The sequence below is a fragment of the Quercus robur genome, chromosome 10 (genome assembly GCF_932294415.1).
Source record: "Quercus robur chromosome 10, dhQueRobu3.1, whole genome shotgun sequence".
NCBI lineage: Eukaryota > Viridiplantae > Streptophyta > Magnoliopsida > Fagales > Fagaceae > Quercus > Quercus robur.
In genome coordinates, this window is record NC_065543.1 from 32,050,136 (window position 1) to 32,069,643 (window position 19,508).

The 19,508-nt window shown below is 34.4% G+C and overlaps 1 protein-coding gene across 1 annotated transcript; it reads left to right on the forward strand.

Annotated features, from left to right (window-relative positions):
- Positions 1-7,105: 7,105 nt before the first annotated feature.
- On the forward strand, positions 7,106-13,939 carry LOC126703687 (nuclear poly(A) polymerase 1). The gene is made up of 13 exons (XM_050402738.1): positions 7,106-7,351; positions 7,468-8,085; positions 8,209-8,286; positions 8,498-8,605; positions 8,729-8,791; positions 8,886-9,047; positions 10,243-10,356; positions 10,462-10,524; positions 10,605-10,934; positions 11,284-11,448; positions 11,562-12,581; positions 13,300-13,370; positions 13,614-13,939. The coding sequence occupies exons 2-13, from the start codon at positions 7,969-7,971 to the stop codon at positions 13,654-13,656; spliced, it is 2,334 nt and encodes a 777-aa protein (XP_050258695.1). The 5' UTR covers positions 7,106-7,351; positions 7,468-7,968; the 3' UTR covers positions 13,657-13,939.
- Positions 13,940-19,508: the final 5,569 nt, after the last annotated feature.

Genomic DNA, 19,508 nt, shown 5'->3' on the forward strand with positions numbered 1-19,508 from the left:
GGACAAATTGAGATATTTGGAAAAGTTTCGTGGTCTCAATTATTTTTTGGGTTAAAACTTAAAACTATAGTTTTCTCAGTTCTTGTACTTAGGTGCTAAGACACTTTTGAGATGACAAAATAGGATAGCTGCAATTGGCTTTGTTGTATAATAATAATAATAATGCAGCAACAACAACAACAACCACCACAACAACAACAACAATAATAATAATAAAAAAAGACCCTCCAAAAAAACTCCAAGCACCCATCACCAATAATCACCACCTAAAACCAAAATGTCAAACAAACCAACTGAGCCGACCATAATCCACGGCCTAGATACCATCCAATTAGGTGGATCATCCTTAATTGCTAGTCTAAATAAAAAAAATAAAAATCTGCCCCACCTAATCCTTCACACTATTGCTACAAGTCAAGACTTGACCAACTCATATATCCTCTACTTCACAGAGTTATGGCATCATGTTCAAGACTTGGAAGCCTCAAATTCTACTTCACAGAGTTATGGCATCATGTTCAAGACTTGAAAGCCTCAAATTTTCTCACATTTTTATGTTTTAGCACCAAACCACTCTCACAAACTCTCTCAAAAACTCAAATTTTGCTTCACATTCACATAAGATCCGTGAGTTTTAATTAGCTCAACTGGTAAAGTCTCTAATAGTTGAATAAGAGATCTGAGTTCAATCCCCGTCTACATAAAAAACCGATTGGTATCTCGATTTAATGAGAAAAAACTATAATTAGGAATGGACGTCATAAGTTAAAATTCTTTAAAAAAAAAAATCAAACCTAAGTTACTAAGAGCGTATTTGGTTAGACTGTTTTTAGCCTATCTTTTGTTTTCTAAAACGTGGGTCCCACCAGTGTGATTGTTTGACAAGTGTTTTTTGAAAACTGAATCCAATTTTCACCGTGCAAAACAAAAAACAAGAAACAAGTTTTTGGTGTTTTCAATTTTTATTTTATTTTTTGAATAACATTTTATTTTTTGTAAACTAGTTATTGACCTGTGCATTGCATGATTTTTTAATTTGTAAATTTATAAATATTGGAATTTATATTTTAGACAACTAATGTTTTTTTTTTTTTTTTATCATATATTTCTTGATAAATATAATATATATTATCAAAGGGTTTTTTATTTTATTTAATTTTTTTTTGTGGGCTACTAAAGTTTATCGAGATACTTGCGCGGTTCTATATTTTTTAGGAATTGAAGTAGATAATTTCAGACTATGTATAAAATCATTTGATAAATGCAAAGCATTGGCTTTTGGTTCATGTTATTGTTGATTCGCATATAATTTAATTCAAACAAACCGGCCATTTTTGGATTCTCTTTAAAAGTTTTATAGAGTGATTGTTCCAACTTCTGGCATTTTTATTAGACTTAATCTAACATGTTGTGAGAAATTTATTTACCAGTGAATGGTGTTATGTTATGATTTTTCAATTTGAGTACAAATGTAAAATTAAATGTTTAAAATTCAAGAAAGCCGCAAAATTTTTAGAAAAGTATTTCTTCTCACGATCAAGAAAGCCAAGAATGCAGAGTTTTGCATTGTAGTATATCATTATATTTGTTCATTTTGTTACTCTAATTAATTTCAAGGCCAAAGTATATTAATAAAAAAAAATTGTAAACGATACAAAAGATTATAATTTAATCTAGGTAAGATATTGTACCAATACATGATGGTGTTTTGCTAGGCACTTTGAGCCAGTTGGTAGTTCCTGAAACTTTCGGTTTTGTGGAGGCTTTTCTTCATCTCTGGATCTGAGATATCACTTGACATTAGTTCTTTGCTTGGTACTGAAGTGGTAGGAACAATTATAGAAGTGAGAGGAGAATATGATTGCCTATGGGCTTTGGCAACTTGTTGCAGTGGTATGGCTTGAGTTGAAGAGATGAAAGGATTGCCATAAAATCTGAGTAATCATGGGCCCTTTAATGCATGAATAATTTATTTTGTGTTTGTTTTTGTATTTTGATGAATGCATGAGTAAATTTTTAATAAAGTATTTTTTTTGTACGAATTTCTAAAGGGTAAACTACATATTTTGTCTCTATCTTTTATAGCATATTTCAATTTGGTCCCTAATCTTTCAGTTGTGTCAATTTAGTCCCTAACCTTTCAGTGTCATGTCAATTTAGTCCCTGTTGTTATATTTTGGATGAAAATTGATGACATGTTAAATAGTCAAATAAAATTTTAGTGTATTGTCACATTAGCGAAAGCTAATTTTTCATTTTGACCATTAGACACGTTATCAATTTTCATCCAAAAAATAATAGTAAGGATTAAATTGACACGATACTGAAAGGTTAGGGATCAAATTGACACAATTGAAAGATTAGGGACCAAATTGAAATATGATGTATAGGATAGGGACCAAATACGTAGTTTACCCATTTCTAAATAACGTTGTGCATCATGACACCATGAATTATAGGAATGAAATATATGGACATTATAATTGAAGGCCTTTTATTGAATAATTTAAGGTTGCAATAAAGACATCCTCGCATGATATGTGACATTCAAACTTAAATTCTCTAGGATAAGATTCGTACTAATTGGTTTGGCATTAAAATATAAATGGATTCTATGTTTGGTATGGTGTAATAGCTTCTGTTATTCATATGCAAAAGCAACTCGGTTATTTGGTTGCATCCAGGGGCGTAGCCAGTAATTTTTACATGGGGGGGCCGATTCGAACCATGAAGGTTGAAATCGACGACGATGAGTATCATCGTTGTATGGATAGTCTATATTTTTAGGTTGATATGAACCTTCTTTGAGATAAACTCGTCAGATTTCATCTTGTTTGTTGATAGGGAATTCACATATTTGTTTACGTGATCTTGGATCACGATCTATCTTTTCAGATTGAATTCTTGAACATTTGGAGGGGTTAGGGTGTTCATCAGGCATCGAAGTATCAACATTTGTTTCTACAGCCATAGGTGTCCTAATTTTGAATTGCTAACATCTTTTTTCTTAAAGAATGTATCAATTGTTTTTCGTTTGCTCATAATTCTTTTAGCTTTAAGAATATGACTCAAAAATTAACCTGAAAGAAGTTTAAAAAATAAAATTTTAATTAGAAATTTTTACTTAGTTATATGGATGTTATTCATACTCAAGAAAAAACAAAATTTCCACTATAATTTAAACATACAACCCATTTTTAATACGACTTTAATTAATAATAACCCCTCAAACAAAAACAAAAATTAAACACATAAGTATTGGTACACAAAACCAAACAATTTAACAACACCCACGATCACATCCACAGCCACATGATATCTAACTAATCAAAAATAGGTAATAAATTAAAACAATTTTACCTTAGAAACTTTGTCTTTACAAAGTGTAAAGATGGGTCACCCGTGTGGCAATGCCTACTACCTCTGCCTGACTGCCTCCAACTTTAGATCTTCCCTTCAAGACCCATCACAAACAATCTCCCCATGCCTTCAATCATGTATTTCTCTAAAAATCTATGAAAATATAAAGAGCATGTGAATATTTAGGTGTAGATAGTTGAGAAAATAAAAAAAAGACATTAAAAAGAGATGAATGTCTAATGCTTAAGAAAGAGAAGAAAACTCACCAGTCACCAAGTTCCAAAACTAAAGTTGATGAAGAAAGAAAAAATTGGTCAAGATTTTTTTTTTATTTTTTTTATTTTTTTTTTCCAGACTGTGAGTACAGAGGACTGGAGTTTTGGGGGCTGGTAGGTGGGCAACGGTATCGGTGCAAATGAAAGTGTATCAAAGAAGACAAAACAAAAGAATAAGAAGTAAAGAAAGGGATTCCGTGGGTCAGTGGGTGGATTTTTGAGATGAAAAGAAAGTGAAGTTTTGTTTTTAGTGTTTGGACTTGAGCGGGCCAACTTGTTTTATTTGGAGTACATAAAGTGATAAGGCCTAAAACTAAAGCTGGGCTTGGGAGAATATTTGAGTTGGGCTTGGGAGAATAGTTAAGAATTGGGCATGGGGGGGCCGGCTGTCCAATATTGGGGGGGCCCAATTTTTTTTTCTACCTACTCTAATGGAATTTTTTTTTTTTTTGTAGGGGCCGGGGCCCCCCAAGCCATTATGTGGCTCCGCCCCTGGTTGCATCTTTATTACATAAATTAGTTATTACAAAGGAATAACTATTTTTTAAATTGAAGAATGGTTATTCCTTTTTAAAATGGATGTTATAGCTATTCTTTTGTGCATATAATAGGTCTTAAAATTAATATATTTTTAAAAATATAAAATTTCCTTATATATCATTTTTTACAAGCTTTTCATATGTAACAACTAAACTTATAAATAGTAATAGTTATTCCATTACAATATTAGAATATTATTAGGTACTCCTGGAGTATTATAAATGCGTAATCCCCCCTCTCACATGAATAGTGGGTTCCATAATGAATTTAATTAGTGAGACTCATCATTCATGTGAGAGGAAGAAGTATGCATTTATGATACTTTAGGAGTACACAATAATTTCCCAACAATATTTTCTCTTTCTAGTAATAAAGGTTAATATTCCTAATGTAATCTATCTCAAAAAAAAAAAAAAAAAAAAAAATCTTAATGTAATCTCCATTCAGTTTACCAAACTTGCCCTAATAGTATTTTACTTATATTATTTATCATTAAGTGCAATATTTTTTAAGTGCTTATTCTAAAATTTAAGAAGTGGTAACATGAGAGGTTTTTTTAGGAGTAAATACGTTAGATTTGTAACTTAGAATTAATTTAGGATTGATTCAAATAAATGAGTATATTTTATAATTAAATATATTGCCATATGTCAGATGTGATGTGTTATTGACAAATTACTACTTGCCATATGCCACCATTTTTCCACATAATTCTAAATATATAGAAGTGCGCCACTTGTTATCATTGTGTGCTTCCACTAATTGTGGGATCCAACTTTTATGATACATTATAGATAGATAGATAGATAGATATGTACTTAAATACCATATTAAAGAAATGCATTTACTTTATTCAAAATAAAAATTATATGCCACTTGTCTAGTATTATGGCAAACATATTGACATGTATGAATATTTTTTGATACGTGGCATTGTTTGTTCATATCATACCAATTAAATATAGAAGTTGCCACGTGTCATTGTAGTATGATTTGAAAAGGAATAGGTGTCATCGTAGTATGCATCCATCAGTTTTGGAATCCAACTTTTATAATATATTATAGATAGATAGATGTGTCGGACGCCGTAACATAAATTGCTTTATGTGCATCCACCAGTTGTGAGATCCAAATTTTATGATATATTATAGATAGATAAATGTGAACTTAAATACCATACTATAGAAATGCATTTATTTCATTCAAAAATTGTAATATTATGGCAAACATATTGACATGTAAGAATAATGTTTTGACACGTGGCATTATTTGTTCGTATCATACCAATTTAATATAAGAAGTTGCCACGTGTTATTGTAGTATAATTTGAAAAGGAATAAGTGTTATCGTAGTATGCATCCACCAGTTTTAGGATCCAACTTTTATAATATATTGATTCTAAAAAAAAAGAAAACTTTTATAATATATTATAGATAGATAAATAGATATAGATAGTTGGGTGGCATTTTTTGTAATATTTTGGGACTTGTTTTATTATTATTATTATTATTTGTTGTAATTTTTAGCCCTATCGTGATTGACTTCTCTTTCACACACACATTCACATTCTTTGTGTTGGAGAACTACTAGTTATGACAGTTTTTTTTTTGATAGGACTAGTTATGACAGTTGCTGGAGGTGGATTTGGGTTGGCTGCGTGGAGCATGAGGCAGTAGAGGTTGAATTAGTGGTTAGGGAGTTGGGGTAATCACTAGTGGGCTGACTCGGTGGTTGGGGGGCGGAGGTTTGACCGTTTGAGGCTGTTTTTATTATTAAATAATTTGTTTGTAATTTTTTTAGCATGATGCAAAATTTTGGGTTGAAAACTAGTTTCAAATCCAATTTTCTAAAAAATTCATTTATTTTAAAAAAAAAAAAAAAAAAAAAAAAAAACTTGACCAACATATATTTTAAACTTTGTAAAATTGCTTTGAAAACTCTACCCCTATCTCGATCCTTGAGAAAACAAAGCAATTGGAGAGTGAAAGAAACAACCATTCGTTCGGCACAAACTAGCTATCAATTTTCTCATATTTTTCTTTCTATTAAAAAAAACCCAATCATAATTAAAAAGTTTATTTGTCATTTAACAACGACATTAGCATGAAATATAGCCAGAAGAACTCAAATAGAAACACTATATAATATTAGGTATGAAAATAAAAAATTTTAAACCACCATGAATTTTTAAGAGATCATGGTTGGCTTTAATTTGAAATTTTGTAAAAAAAAAAAAATTTGTAAGTTGTAACTCAATTAATACCTCTAGTATTTCCAACTAATAAATAACAAAAAAAATGAGTAAATTACTATTTGGTCTCTTAGATGGAGATTTCTAATATAGCAAACGGCCAAAATAAAAATGCAAAACTCATTCATTAAGTTTCTTCAGAATTCATTTTAGTTCTATAAGTTTCAAATTTATTCAATTAATCAATTTAATTCAATTTTTGTTAATTTTTTTTTAAATTTAGAAAATAATTTTTAATCCTTAATTGAATTTTTTAATTAAAAAAATTTAAAGAAAAATTTAAAAAATTATAAAATTAACCACAACATATAACAAAAGTTGATAGAAAAGTCTTAATTGAATAAACATAAAAGTTAGAAGACTGAAATGAACAGAAGCAAAATTAGAGGATTGAAATGAATTTTGGTAAAAAATAGAGTGTGAATTTTACATTTTAACTATAAAAAAAAAAGTTTATTGCAATGAGAAAACTAATTTTTTATATTGGCGCACGTCAGTAATTTTTATCTAAAATATAATAATATGAATTAAATTAGCCAAACACAAAAAAGTGAAGGATGAAATTGATAGGGTTGAAAGGTTAAAAAGAAAAAAAAAAAAAAAGAAAGAAAAAGAAAAAGAAAAAGGGATATGGCGTTTTTCTTCTTTAAAAATGGGTGCGTAGTTATTGATTGATATGGTATCTGACTCTTCTGGTGGTGGAGAGCAGTCGGTAAGTTAATAATACAACACAACACAACACAACACAACACAGCAAAAACACTTTCCTTTGTTTCTTTTTTTTCTCTCTAATCGCCACCGTCACCGTCACAACCTCACTGGATACACCTTTCCTTCCATCATCATCACCATCACCATCACCATCACACTAACTGTCTTTCTAACCAAAATTTATCCTAAACCAACTCTCTCTCTCTCTCTCACTGTAAGCTCTCTCTCTCTCTCTTCTTTCTTTTCTCTTCTAAATTTATATATCTCTATCCTTGCCCTTATTTTCTGTGTATTTATTTATTTATTTATTTTTTTTGTGGGTTCCGATAGATTTGAGAGACTCGGTTGGTGATCGTGGCCGATGAACAATCAGAAAAGGAGAAGAGTTTTCGGCTTCTGATCCATCGCTTTTCTCAGAATCGTTGTATTTCGCTTTTGTATAATTGCTTTTTTCTCATCTAGGGTTAGGGTTTTGCTTTCCAATATTGGCGTTGTACTCTGTTCTATAGTTTGCTTTGTTTTTATTTTTTTATGGTTCCAATTTGTTTGTAGCTTTGGAAAATTTATTTTTTCCACCCAGTACTGTAAAATCAACGATTATTTCATTGTTCTATTTTTTTTTTCTTTTTAGAATTTTCATCTGTTTCTGGTTTGAATTTTATTGAAAAAAAAAAAAAAAGAGAGAAAAAAAAAATTCTGTAAAATAGTATAAATAAATTGCTCAGAATTCAGATCATCCCCATATTGTCAAAAAAAAAAAAAAAAAAAAAAAAAAAGGAAAAAAAATTAAAACAATAAAATTTGTGGCAGTGTAAAATAAAATTATTATAAATGGGGAGCCCTGGATTGAATAATCGGAATAATGGGAAGAGATTAGGCATTACAGAACCAATTTCATTGGGTGGACCTACTGAAGACGATGTGAACAAGACCCGTGAACTTGAAAAGGTTCCATTTTTCTTATTTTTGGTGAATTGAATTTGTTTTGTTGATATTTACTATGACCCATTACTTGGTTTGGAATTTATAGCTGAAAAAAATATTGATGAATTGGGTTTTGTGGGTGTTCAGTATTTGCGAGACGCCGGATTGTATGAGAGTCAGGAAGAGGCTGTGAGTAGGGAGGAAGTGCTTGGCAGACTTGACCAGGTTCAATTGATAAGTTATTTGTTGCCTTGTTATTACTTTGGTTGTTTAGTGAAAAAAGTGGAGAAAGTACCATGTGTATGTTTTGTATTGTATGTTGGTTTTTGAGTTTATGAAAAAAATTGAACTTCTGTGAGCATGGTTCTGGTTTTTGTTCTTTTGAATTTGTATTTTTGAATGCAATGCTGATGTTGATGTTTAAAATTTTGTATAGACTGTAAAGATTTGGGTCAAAACAATTAGCCGTGCAAAGGGGTTGAATGAGCAACTCGTGCATGAAGCAAATGCCAAGATTTTCACATTTGGTTCTTATCGGCTAGGGGTATGAAACTCGTCTACCTAGTTCAAAATGTTTTGTTGTTTACATTTTATGTGTTTTTTTATTTTTTCATCCCTTGAATTATGGTTCATTCTACTTCTCTTTTATGTTGTTTTGATTTTTAAGGTGCATGGCCCTGGTACGGATATAGATACGCTTTGTGTGGGACCTAGACATGCAACAAGAGAAGTGCGATCAGCTCTTGTCTACTTATGGAACAATGGTTTTTACTTTCTTTTAGATTGTATTGCCTTATGAGCTTAAAATGACTTATTGGGTGTAGGAAGATTTCTTTGGTGAGCTACACAGAATGCTGATGGAGATGCCTGAAGTAACGGATATGCACCCAGTTCCTGATGCTCATGTTCCAGTTATGAAATTTAAGTTCCTTGGGGTGTCCATAGACCTTCTTTATGCAAAACTTTCACTCTGGGTTATTCCTGAAGTAAGTGCCGATTTATCCTGTCAATTACTTATTTTCATCTGCTTCCTTCTTCGTTTTATTTAAAAATTTAATTTAATTATCATTATTTTTTAATATTTTAAGCTATGGCTCAATCAATTGGAAGTTGTGAATAAAAGGAAAGTTGGACTATCTTTGTTTTGTAGAAACCACACAGGTGTGTGGTTTGTCAACAGGCCAGTGTGGATTAGATATACGTTGTGCTAATCCAAGGGTCGTGTTTATTCTAATATAATTTCTTAATTTAACATGCCATTTATTTTGACAGGGCATAATGTCTAACGAATTGTATAAATCATTTAATCTTGTGCTCAAGAGATAAGAGTGAAGAATTGCTTATCCATATACCAATTTTTCCTTTTTTTTAAGAGAAATTATGTCCTCGTGCTGCTTGAGTCCTCTTTCTTTGATTTCCTATTTCTTTCTGTCTGGAATATTATCTGGTGTCAAATTTTGCAGCAGGAGTCTTATTTAACATGTTTAATTGCATGCTTAGACCTATTATTTTGAAGAGTGTACTACTTTTAGGCTCTAGTTTTCATGCCTCATCTTCATATGCAATTCCCTTTGTGTTTCCTCCCCTTTGTCCACAAGCCTTGCGAGGCTAGAAGCTAAATGACTGTTGTCTTCTTCTACTGAAAAGGATGGGTGGAGTGCGAGGACTTGGACAGGGTTCCAAATAGTGACAACTTTTCTTTTAGTAGCAGTACAATTAATGCAATGCACCTCATGTGACATGGTTAAAGATTTCTTATGAAGCTCTTGAAGATGATAAGAGTATTGCAGTTGCCTTTAGATGGCTGCTTCTTGGGAGATTTTGGATTAGGTGGTTTTCCAAAGATGACGAAGTTAGGCTGGTGAAAGATGCTATGATATAAATGTGAAGGAGCCAAGTGTTTTAGAAGGCCTATTTACGAAGCTCCCTTGTTGGGTCCATAAGTCTGCCAATAGATGGAGATCTTAAAGTAAGTTTTGGGCGTAGAGGAGCTGTTGGGGATGCAATAAACTTATCAAACAGATTCCTTACATTATAGGACATTCCAATTAACATTGGGGTGGATAGAAATGAAACTAGTATATTTTGATTTCTTGTTTCCATGGTGCTTAAAAGTATATATCTTGTAAGTTTGCTTTAATGTGTGTGCATTTCTGTTTTTAACAAGTTATTCTGGTGCAGGACCTAGATATTTCACAGGACTCAATACTACAGAATGCAGATGAACAGACAGTTCGTAGTCTCAATGGCTGTAGAGTTACTGACCAAATTTTGCGTTTGGTTCCAAACATTCAGGTGGTGGCGATTGCTTTTTTCTAAATTATATCTGCTTATAAGTTTCTTTTTTGAAATTCTCCATTAATTTATTTTCCCTGATTGCGTTTGTTTTTTGAAGTGCAGAATTTCCGCACAACATTGAGGTGCATGAGGTTTTGGGCAAAACGTCGTGGCGTTTACTCAAATGTAGGGTGTAGTTAAATAATTTCCTTATTTCTTACTATTCTCTCTCATTTATTAGGGCATTTTCTTCCCTGTCGTGGCAGGTTTCAGGGTTTCTTGGTGGTATAAACTGGGCATTGCTGGTTGCTCGCATATGCCAGCTATATCCCAATGCGCTGCCCAATATGTTAGTGTCTCGATTCTTCAGGGTGTACACTCAGTGGCGTTGGCCAAATCCAGTAATGCTTTGCTCCATTGAAGAAGGATCTCTTGGACTTCAAGTATGGGATCCTAGGAGAAACCCGAAGGACAGATACCATTTGATGCCTATAATAACTCCTGCTTATCCCTGCATGAACTCTAGCTATAATGTCTCATCAAGTACTTTGCGAATTATGTCAGAGGAGTTTCAGAGGGGGAGTGAGATTTGTGAGGTATGATCCCACTGTTTGATTTGTGATATGTTTCTCCTTAACTCTTTGCATTGAATTAATGTGCATTGATCATATTATGCACACTCAGATGTGCCTTGGGTATTGTGATTTAAGTTGACCTCTTAGTGTAATCAAATTAAATGATTAAATCTTATACTATTATTATTGTTGTTATATCTTGTTTTTGTTTTTGTTTTTTTTTTTTTTAAGAGAGGGGGGAGGGGGAAGAAAAGAGCTACCCTGTAATTATAGGGTGGGGGGATTTTCCATTTGAGCTACTATTTATTGGCTTGTGGTGGTTATTTTCATTATTTTAGTTATAGAATTTGACGTTTATTAGTGCTTGCAGGCTATGGAGGCAAGCAAGGCAGATTGGGATACTCTTTTTGAGCCTTATGCATTCTTTGAAGCGTATAAGAATTACCTACAAATAGAGATTACTGCAGAAAATGCTGATGATCTGAGAAAATGGAAAGGTTGGGTTGAGTCTCGCCTCCGCCAGCTAACATTGAAGGTGGAAACTCTCGGAGTTTGTCATTTCCAGCTTTTTATTTATTTTTGTTCTTTTATCCGGTTTTGTTTTCCAATTTATAGATTCCTAATTTAGCTTATCATGTGTTACCGTAGATTGAGAGACATACTTATCAGATGCTTCAGTGCCACCCACACCCAGGGGATTTTTCAGACAAATCTAGGCCTTTCCATTGCTGTTACTTCATGGGTTTGCAGCGAAAACAAGGTGTTCCAGTGAACGAGGGTGAACAGTTTGATATAAGGATAACTGTGGAGGAATTTAAGCATAATGTCAACATGTACGCATCGTGGAAGCCCGGGATGGAGATCCATGTATGCCATGTAAAACGCAGGAATATTCCAAACTTTGTATTTCCTGGTGGTATTCGACCTTCCCGACCATCTAAAGTAACTTGGAAGAGTAGTAGTTCAGAACTGAAAGTTTCTGGTCATGCCCAAGATAATTCTTGTGAGGGTAAAGCAGTTTCAAATGGAGTTGATGAGGGAAGGAAGAGAAAGCAGGTGGATGATAATGTAGATAACCTGAGAAGTGCCAAGTGCTTGCCTGTTGAACCTCCCTCTGTTGGGGGTCATGCCCAAGAGAATTCCTGTGAAGGTAAAGAAGTTTCAAATGGAGTTGATGATGGAAGGAATAGAAAGCAGGTGGATGATAATGTAGAGTCTAACCCGAGAAGTGCCAAGCGCTTAGCCACTGAACCTCCTTCTGCTGGGGAAGTTCATGAGGGTAGCCCTGTCAGCACTGTCAGCTCATGTTCTATTAAAGGCGAAAATATGGATACCCACAGTCAAGCTGATGGATTTGCAAGATGCAATCCACCTAACTTAGTTCCATCTGCTGTTGCTGATACAAGCTCTAAAGAAGCGGAGAGTCTAGCAATTGAGAAGATAATGTCAGGCCCATATGTTGCCCACCAAGCTTTTCCAGAAGAACTCGATGAGCTTGAGGATGATTTTGAATATAGAAATCAAGTTAAAGATTCTAGGGGGAACATGAAAGGTAGCCCTATCGAGTCTTCAACAGCTAATGCAGCAGAAGCAGTGCCAGTACCATCTAGCAATGGAGCTGGTTCTTCCGGTGGTTTATATTCCAACGGGAGCTTAGAGGAGCTTGAGGTCCAATTCACTAACCTTGTGACCTTTTATTTTGAGCGTAGATGTCTCTATTGGGTTCTCCTTGCAAATTTTTATTCTGTTTTATTCACACATGCTAGTTTTAGTTACTTTAAATAGATGAAATATATGTTTTTTATTTTTTTTTAACCTCAAGGTAATCTGTTTTTTATTTTTTTTGGCCTCCACCAAAAAAAAAAAAAAAAAAGGTACGAGGACAAAATGGAAATATATTATTTGTTGTGTTTAGTTGGATGAAAATGATTTGCATTTGTTTTAATACTTGTTTGAAAGGCTTATGTGCTTCATGATATATGAGCTCATCACCAATTTAAAAAATAGTTGTGATGAAATGAGTAGCTTTTCTGATACTTTCGAAGATCTCATCTATTAATTGGCAAGACAGAAGATGGGCTTTTCAAGACACCACTTTTCCAGACACCACTTTTTGATTTCAAACATGTGCAAATATAAATATAATTAGATAATGTAGCCTTATCTCTGGCTTTTGTGTGTGTGTGTGTGTGTGTGTGTGTGTGTTGATATGGAGTAATCACTCACTGTTCAATTTATTCTTGTTCTGCATCACTACTGCTTTAACCTCATTTGGCCAGACTGGCTATTAATGAGAAGGAATGTTCTTCTAAGCAATATATTCAGTGAAAATGTTCTGACAGTGTTTACCATTTCTCTTTCCTTGTCTTTTTCCCCCCCTATAAAGCCTACGGAACTTGCGGCACCATTGTTAAATGTCACTCCTGCTCCTGTGGTACAACAGAAACCACTTATCAGGTATCTTATTTCAAAGCAATATTAATTCATGCGTGGCTTGTTCAAAAATAATATGCCTCTTAATTCAGCAGGATTAGGTGTTTAAAAAAAAAAAAAAAAATTATTTTATTGTTTTTATTTTTTAACATTTTCTAAATTCAAGATGCTCAATGTGAGCATAAGTGAATAGGAGTATTTGTTAGAATCTCTTCTATATTGTGATGTCTTCTTTCTCTTTCTTTTTTCCCCTCGCCCAATTTGCAGGTTCAGTTTCACTTCCCTTGCGAAAGCTACTGGGAAGAGCTAGGGATGTTGAATGATGGTTGGAGCTAAAGCTGGCTTGAGATCGTTGTTCAAACGTTTCATGTGTATATTAAGATTTTTTTTTTCCTCTTTTTGTAATATTTATCATATAGGTAAAAATCTTGAGTTAGTGAAGCGACTTTTTACATTTATATTTACATAAAAATATCAATTGTTCCAGGGAGTTAACGATTTTGTTAGCCTATTAGGCTGAGAAGTTTATGATATGCTGCCCAATACCATCCTGGAACGTTGGATTTTATTAGAGTTAGACTTGGTTTGGCTCATTTCTTGTTTGCCTTGTCTTATTTCATAGTGAGAGGTCCCGTGAAGAGCTTTGCTCACGATGATCTTGTAGCGTATGATCTGCTGCCCAATATCAATTTCCGTAATCTTTTAGTTATAAACAGAACTTATTTAACACAACTTCGGGCCTTGATATTTCGTTGAATATACCCACTTCTGTAGAAAGGGTTTGGGCATAGATTAATAGGGTTTGGATGTAAAACCCTTGTGGTCAATATGAGTTTTGATATCATCATTTATTTTTAATTTGGTTCAAGGAAAAGACCAATATAGCCAACAAACACAATGCCCAACACACGACTGAAGAAAGTAATTCAGCTAACCTTAGCAGCCCTGTCTACCCCAGGAAACTCCCGAGGATGCAGAAGCGCTTCAAATCTGCTTCTAAAGCCATTTTGCCAATTCAACTAAAAAACTGGTCTCTAAGTCCTGAATGTTCTCTTCATCATAGATGTGGCAAACGGTCCGGTTGGGTTCAGGTCAGTTCGAATGGGTTGCAAATTAAAAATGGGTCGAGCCAATCGGGTTGGGTTGACTTGTATTGTGCACATGTTTTATTTATTTAAATTTTAAGAAAGCATGTTGTCATTTGGAAAGTCACGTAGCAAATTATTTAATGTAAAATGCATTTCTTTGAATTCTCCACTCCTATCAAGATGAGATTAGCTAAACAAATTAATACTTGTTCAATACTTCTAAAATTATACAAATCCCAACATTACTATTTTTTTTTTTTTTTTTTTGATTTGGCACAAGGGATAAGTAAAATAAATACACAAGTTTCATTTCTACACAATATCTACATCCCAAAACATAAAACAAAATTACAACTGTCTTATTGGATAACTAATTTGACAAAAAATAAAATCATATAAGAAATTTATAATCTTGAAAACTAATTTTATAATCTATTATCAATTGTGGTTAGCATTCCCTTTCAATTTGAGAATATACATTAATGTTTGATTGTTTACTTATTTACACATGGCCTCTTTTATGAATATCATGTCATCGTTAGGTAACACATACTCTAGGAAATATCATAATTTATTTTGAAAAACTATTTATTTTGGACCTGAATTGTTAAAAAATAGGCCTAATCATTCATAATTTATGCTAATTTCATTCATACTTTGGCTTTACTTCTTTCACACTTATGAATGTTTCTCATACATGTCTATAATTTTAAATATATGGTTTTAACTCTATTGTAACTAGATTATCTTAGCATGTATTTTGTTATTTGATATCTAAAAATCTTTACTCATTACCGAATGCCTTAAACATTCATCTTTCAATTCATTTGCATGCACTTATGTAAATGTCTCAATTGTTTTCTTAAAACTCACAACAAACAATTAAATCAATATTGTCTTAATTTTATTATTTTTTTAGCAAAAAAAAAGTTTTAAAAAATGGTTTGGGTCACGGGTTGAGTTGTTGGTCAGGTCGGGTCACGGGTCAACTTGTTTTTGCTTTGGATAAAAAAAATTCAAGTTCAGGTCGAGTTAGGAAATTTTGACGCATTTTGCATGTCTACTTCATCACACCTGAAAATTCTCCCAACTTGGATGACTTGCAGGGTCCACGATTGAGTCCTGCACAGGTAAGGCATCTCCTTCAAATAAACATGTTACTAGTTCTCCAAAGCCTTATCAACGACCAATCTTAACACTAGGGCCTCCAGTAACTTCAGCTATGTTTGTTGTAGCCTTCTAATTCATTGGCACCATTGCCATTAAGATTTAAGTGGAGTTGATTAAGTAGAGGACCTCATCCCATAACTCTTCTTAGGGCAACACTAAAGCTTGTATTAGACGCAAAATTGAATGGACACTTAGAGCTTGTTTGGATTACTCATAACCCATATCTCAAAACCCATAACTTATATCTCTATTCCCACTATAACTCAAATATCTCTTAAATTTGTGTTTGGATCCAAAACTGAGTTATATCTCTCACTCTTTAACTCCAATTTTTGGCAAAATGATGGAGCGCACTCACTATCACTATGCAAAATGGTAACATCCCTACCCGTGTGTGACATTCTTTCTCCTACTTTCATTTTTTTGCTCTGCCATGCCCATCGCAAAACCTAGAAAGAGACTGAAAACTATAAGCCAAAAATCTCCTCCCACTTTCGTCTTCTCCTACTTCTGGCACAACTTCTCTTCTTCTCTCCCACGTGTCCCTTCCCTTCTTCTCTTTCGCATGCCCCTTCTCTTTCATTTTCTTTCCCTTCCCACAAAACCCATTTCACGCCTCTCCCTCCTTTGAACTCGTATTGTCGTCTGGGGTTGGTGAGCACGAATCTGGATTGGAATCATCGTCGCTGACGCTGACTGAACCACAATATTAGGTAATTTTCTCAATTGCCTCTTTCTCTGTTTCTCTTTGTCTCTTTTGCTCTATACCTATTTGGTTTTGAATCAACTTACGGAACCGATTTCTTCTATTTTGCCTCGGAACAAACTTTGAGATTTTGGGTTTGTAATGTTTAAACCCATTTCCCATTTGGAATTTATTCAATCAATGGTGTTGATACCGGTGGCCCTACAAGGTGCACCACCTCGTAAAGCGTGCCGGGGGCTATAAAAGGCCCTAGGCACCTTTAGACTAAAAAAAAAAAAAAAAAGAGGATTTCTTGGGTCCTACTGTCTGTCTGGACATTTTCTACACATTTCCTCTCTCTTCCAAACACATTTTTACACACAAAAGCACTCACAAAACAAATCAAAGCCTCTAGATTCTTCTCTTCACCAAAAATACATGGTATTGTCCTTATACCCAATCTTCTTTTCCTTGGTTCTACACCTTGGATTTGGGGTTTAAGGGTGTGGATGTAGCTTTTTAGCTACTATCCACACCCCTAACTTTCTAAATATTTTTCTAGCATTTATCTTGCTCTTTTTGCCTTAATAACATGATTTATTGCTTTATCTAGCATGATTCTTGCTTTTAGCATGCTTTTTAGCTTATTTCCATATGTTTCCATGTTTGTTCATGTGTTAGTTGCCTCTTCTACATGTTTTATGCTTTATGCCATGTTTAGATCCTTCTTTCTTATGTGTTGATGTTTGGGTCTACATGCCCACATGCTTGATATCATGTCTATGGTTATGCCTTGCTTAGATCTACATGTTTGTATGCATGTTTGTGCTCCTATGCCTATATCCATGCTCGGATTTGCGTTCGTCCGTGTCTTTATGACCATATCCACATGCTTAGATGTACATCTACATTCTCATATGTTTAGATATATGTCTCTGTGTGCTTTGGTGTTTGGATCTTCCTTGCTTCATGCCTTGTGCCATCTCCTATGTTAGATCTATGTGCTTAGATGCTCTATGCCATGTTTATGTGCTTGGGCCTAGACCTTGTTTGTCATGCCATGTGCTATTGTAGCCCTTTTGTTCCTTTTATTGCATTTTCTTGTGTTTTGGCCTAATGGTTAGGACACGATCTAGACCCTATGGTCTTTGTCATTGTCCATACACCAAGGCCCACATCAAAGGGTTTGGATCATCCTATTTGCATGTTTATGCTTGCTTGCTTCTATGCCTTATGCTTGTGCTAGCCTCTCTTGTTCTAGGCTTTGCCATGCTTGACGCCTTTTGCGGGCTTGATCTTGTTTGGTTACATTTGATGCCCATGAGGCCTTGTTTGGATGTGATCATTTCGGAAGCATCTCCGGATGCCAAGTTGCTTCATACATACCCTTCCCTTTCCACTCCGTGCGATGCTATGCTTACCATGTCTATTCGCACCACCCGTTGGCTTTCTATGCATCTTTACATGCTTGCTTACATGTCCATGCATGAATCTTGCTTGCTAGTGTGTCGTCCATGCTTCAATACAATGAAGTTATGGAAATTCTATCCAAACCTACATTTGTCCCTTGCGGACACCACCTTTTGTTTGTTTTCTTACTTGTTTGCCTTCTCGCTTGTTTGCTTGCTTTCTTGTTTCTTTGCTTCCCATGTCTATCTTACTATCTACTTTATGCCTCTTTCATATGCTCTTTGCATCTTTTCCTTCCATTGCTTGTTTGTTGGGTTCTTGTCTTTGCCTTTGCATGTACACACATAGAGTGAGGACGCATGGAGCGAGGACGCATGGAGTTAGGACACGGTCTCCCAGGCGCAAACAAAAAGGTCGAGGATGCGAGCCTGTGGATATAAGCCAAGCGGCTATGTTCAATAGATTTAGGGATCTAGCCTCTCCAATTTGGTTATGTACTCTTTTAAACCCCCTTCCTCCCTCCATTTCTCTCTTAGATGGGTTGTATTAAGTATATCATGCGATGTACCATTTGTTCTCATCTCTAGAGTATGGTGACCCTTGTTTACTTTCCTGCACCTATATTTTGGGTCATGCTTTAGGGATGTAGGCATTTACTTTCCTACTCTGTGTGCTTGCATTGTGCATGATGTATGTATATATATAGTATATACATGCTCACCCCTTCCAGTGTGATTGTCATAGTTCATGTCACCTAAGGCAAAGTGATGCCTAATTTCCGCCGTGAAAGTAAGGTGACATGTCGCTGGATTTTCACTGTGAAAATCTAGTGCTTTATCCGAATGCCTTAGGAAAGCATAGATTGGCACCACACCCATTCAAATGCCAAACTTCAAAACCTCCCATACATGCAAAGCCCCGAAAGTCAATGCCAAAATCATGTTTTTTACTACCAATCTCTGAAAATTAAGTTTTTATCAAAATAAAGGACTGTCCTTGGATAGGCGTTGTGGGGTGCCTAACACTTTCCCCACACGTAACCAAACTTCCGGACTCAAGAATCAATATTTTTTGCCATCCACATTAGATTAGGAAAAATGCCATTTTTCTTAGCCTAGGATTGGTAATAAAATCAACTACAAATAGGTGACCAATCACACCTTAGAAAAACCCAATGATTGGTGGTGACTTCACTTACCTTTGGTAATCACCTAAAATTTGGCCAAGATTCCCACCATACCTCTAAAGGTAGACAAATACCTTCCTCCACTGAGAGAGAGAGAGAGAGAGAGAGAGAGAGAGAGAGAGAGAGAGAGAGAGAGAGAGAGAGAGAGAGAGAGAGAGAGAGAGAGAGAGAGAGAGAGCACCCAAAGCACCACCCAAACCACACCATTATCGAGAGGGGCCTTCAATAGACTAGTGACTTCACTGGGGATTGATGAGAGTTTAGCCTTTAGAGCTTTTGATAAAACCATAATCTTTAGACATTGGCTTTCAAAAACATAAAAATTGGCATTAGCCTCTGGGGCTTTCCTTTTTGAAAAAAGCTTCTACTATATCCTAGTAGACTATTTTCAAAAGAGCAAAAATTTGTTCCAAAAAGGGGTGTGAGGTATTTTCATGGGGCTTTACAGCCCATATGCTTTACAGCTTTCCTCACGTGTTTTACTGCTTTCCTTCGCATGCAAACATAGGGTAGCAAAATTTAATTTCCACTACACCTTTATCTGCATTCACACACACACACACACACATATATATATATATATATATATATATATATTTATCTTCTATGCTTTGAATAAGTCT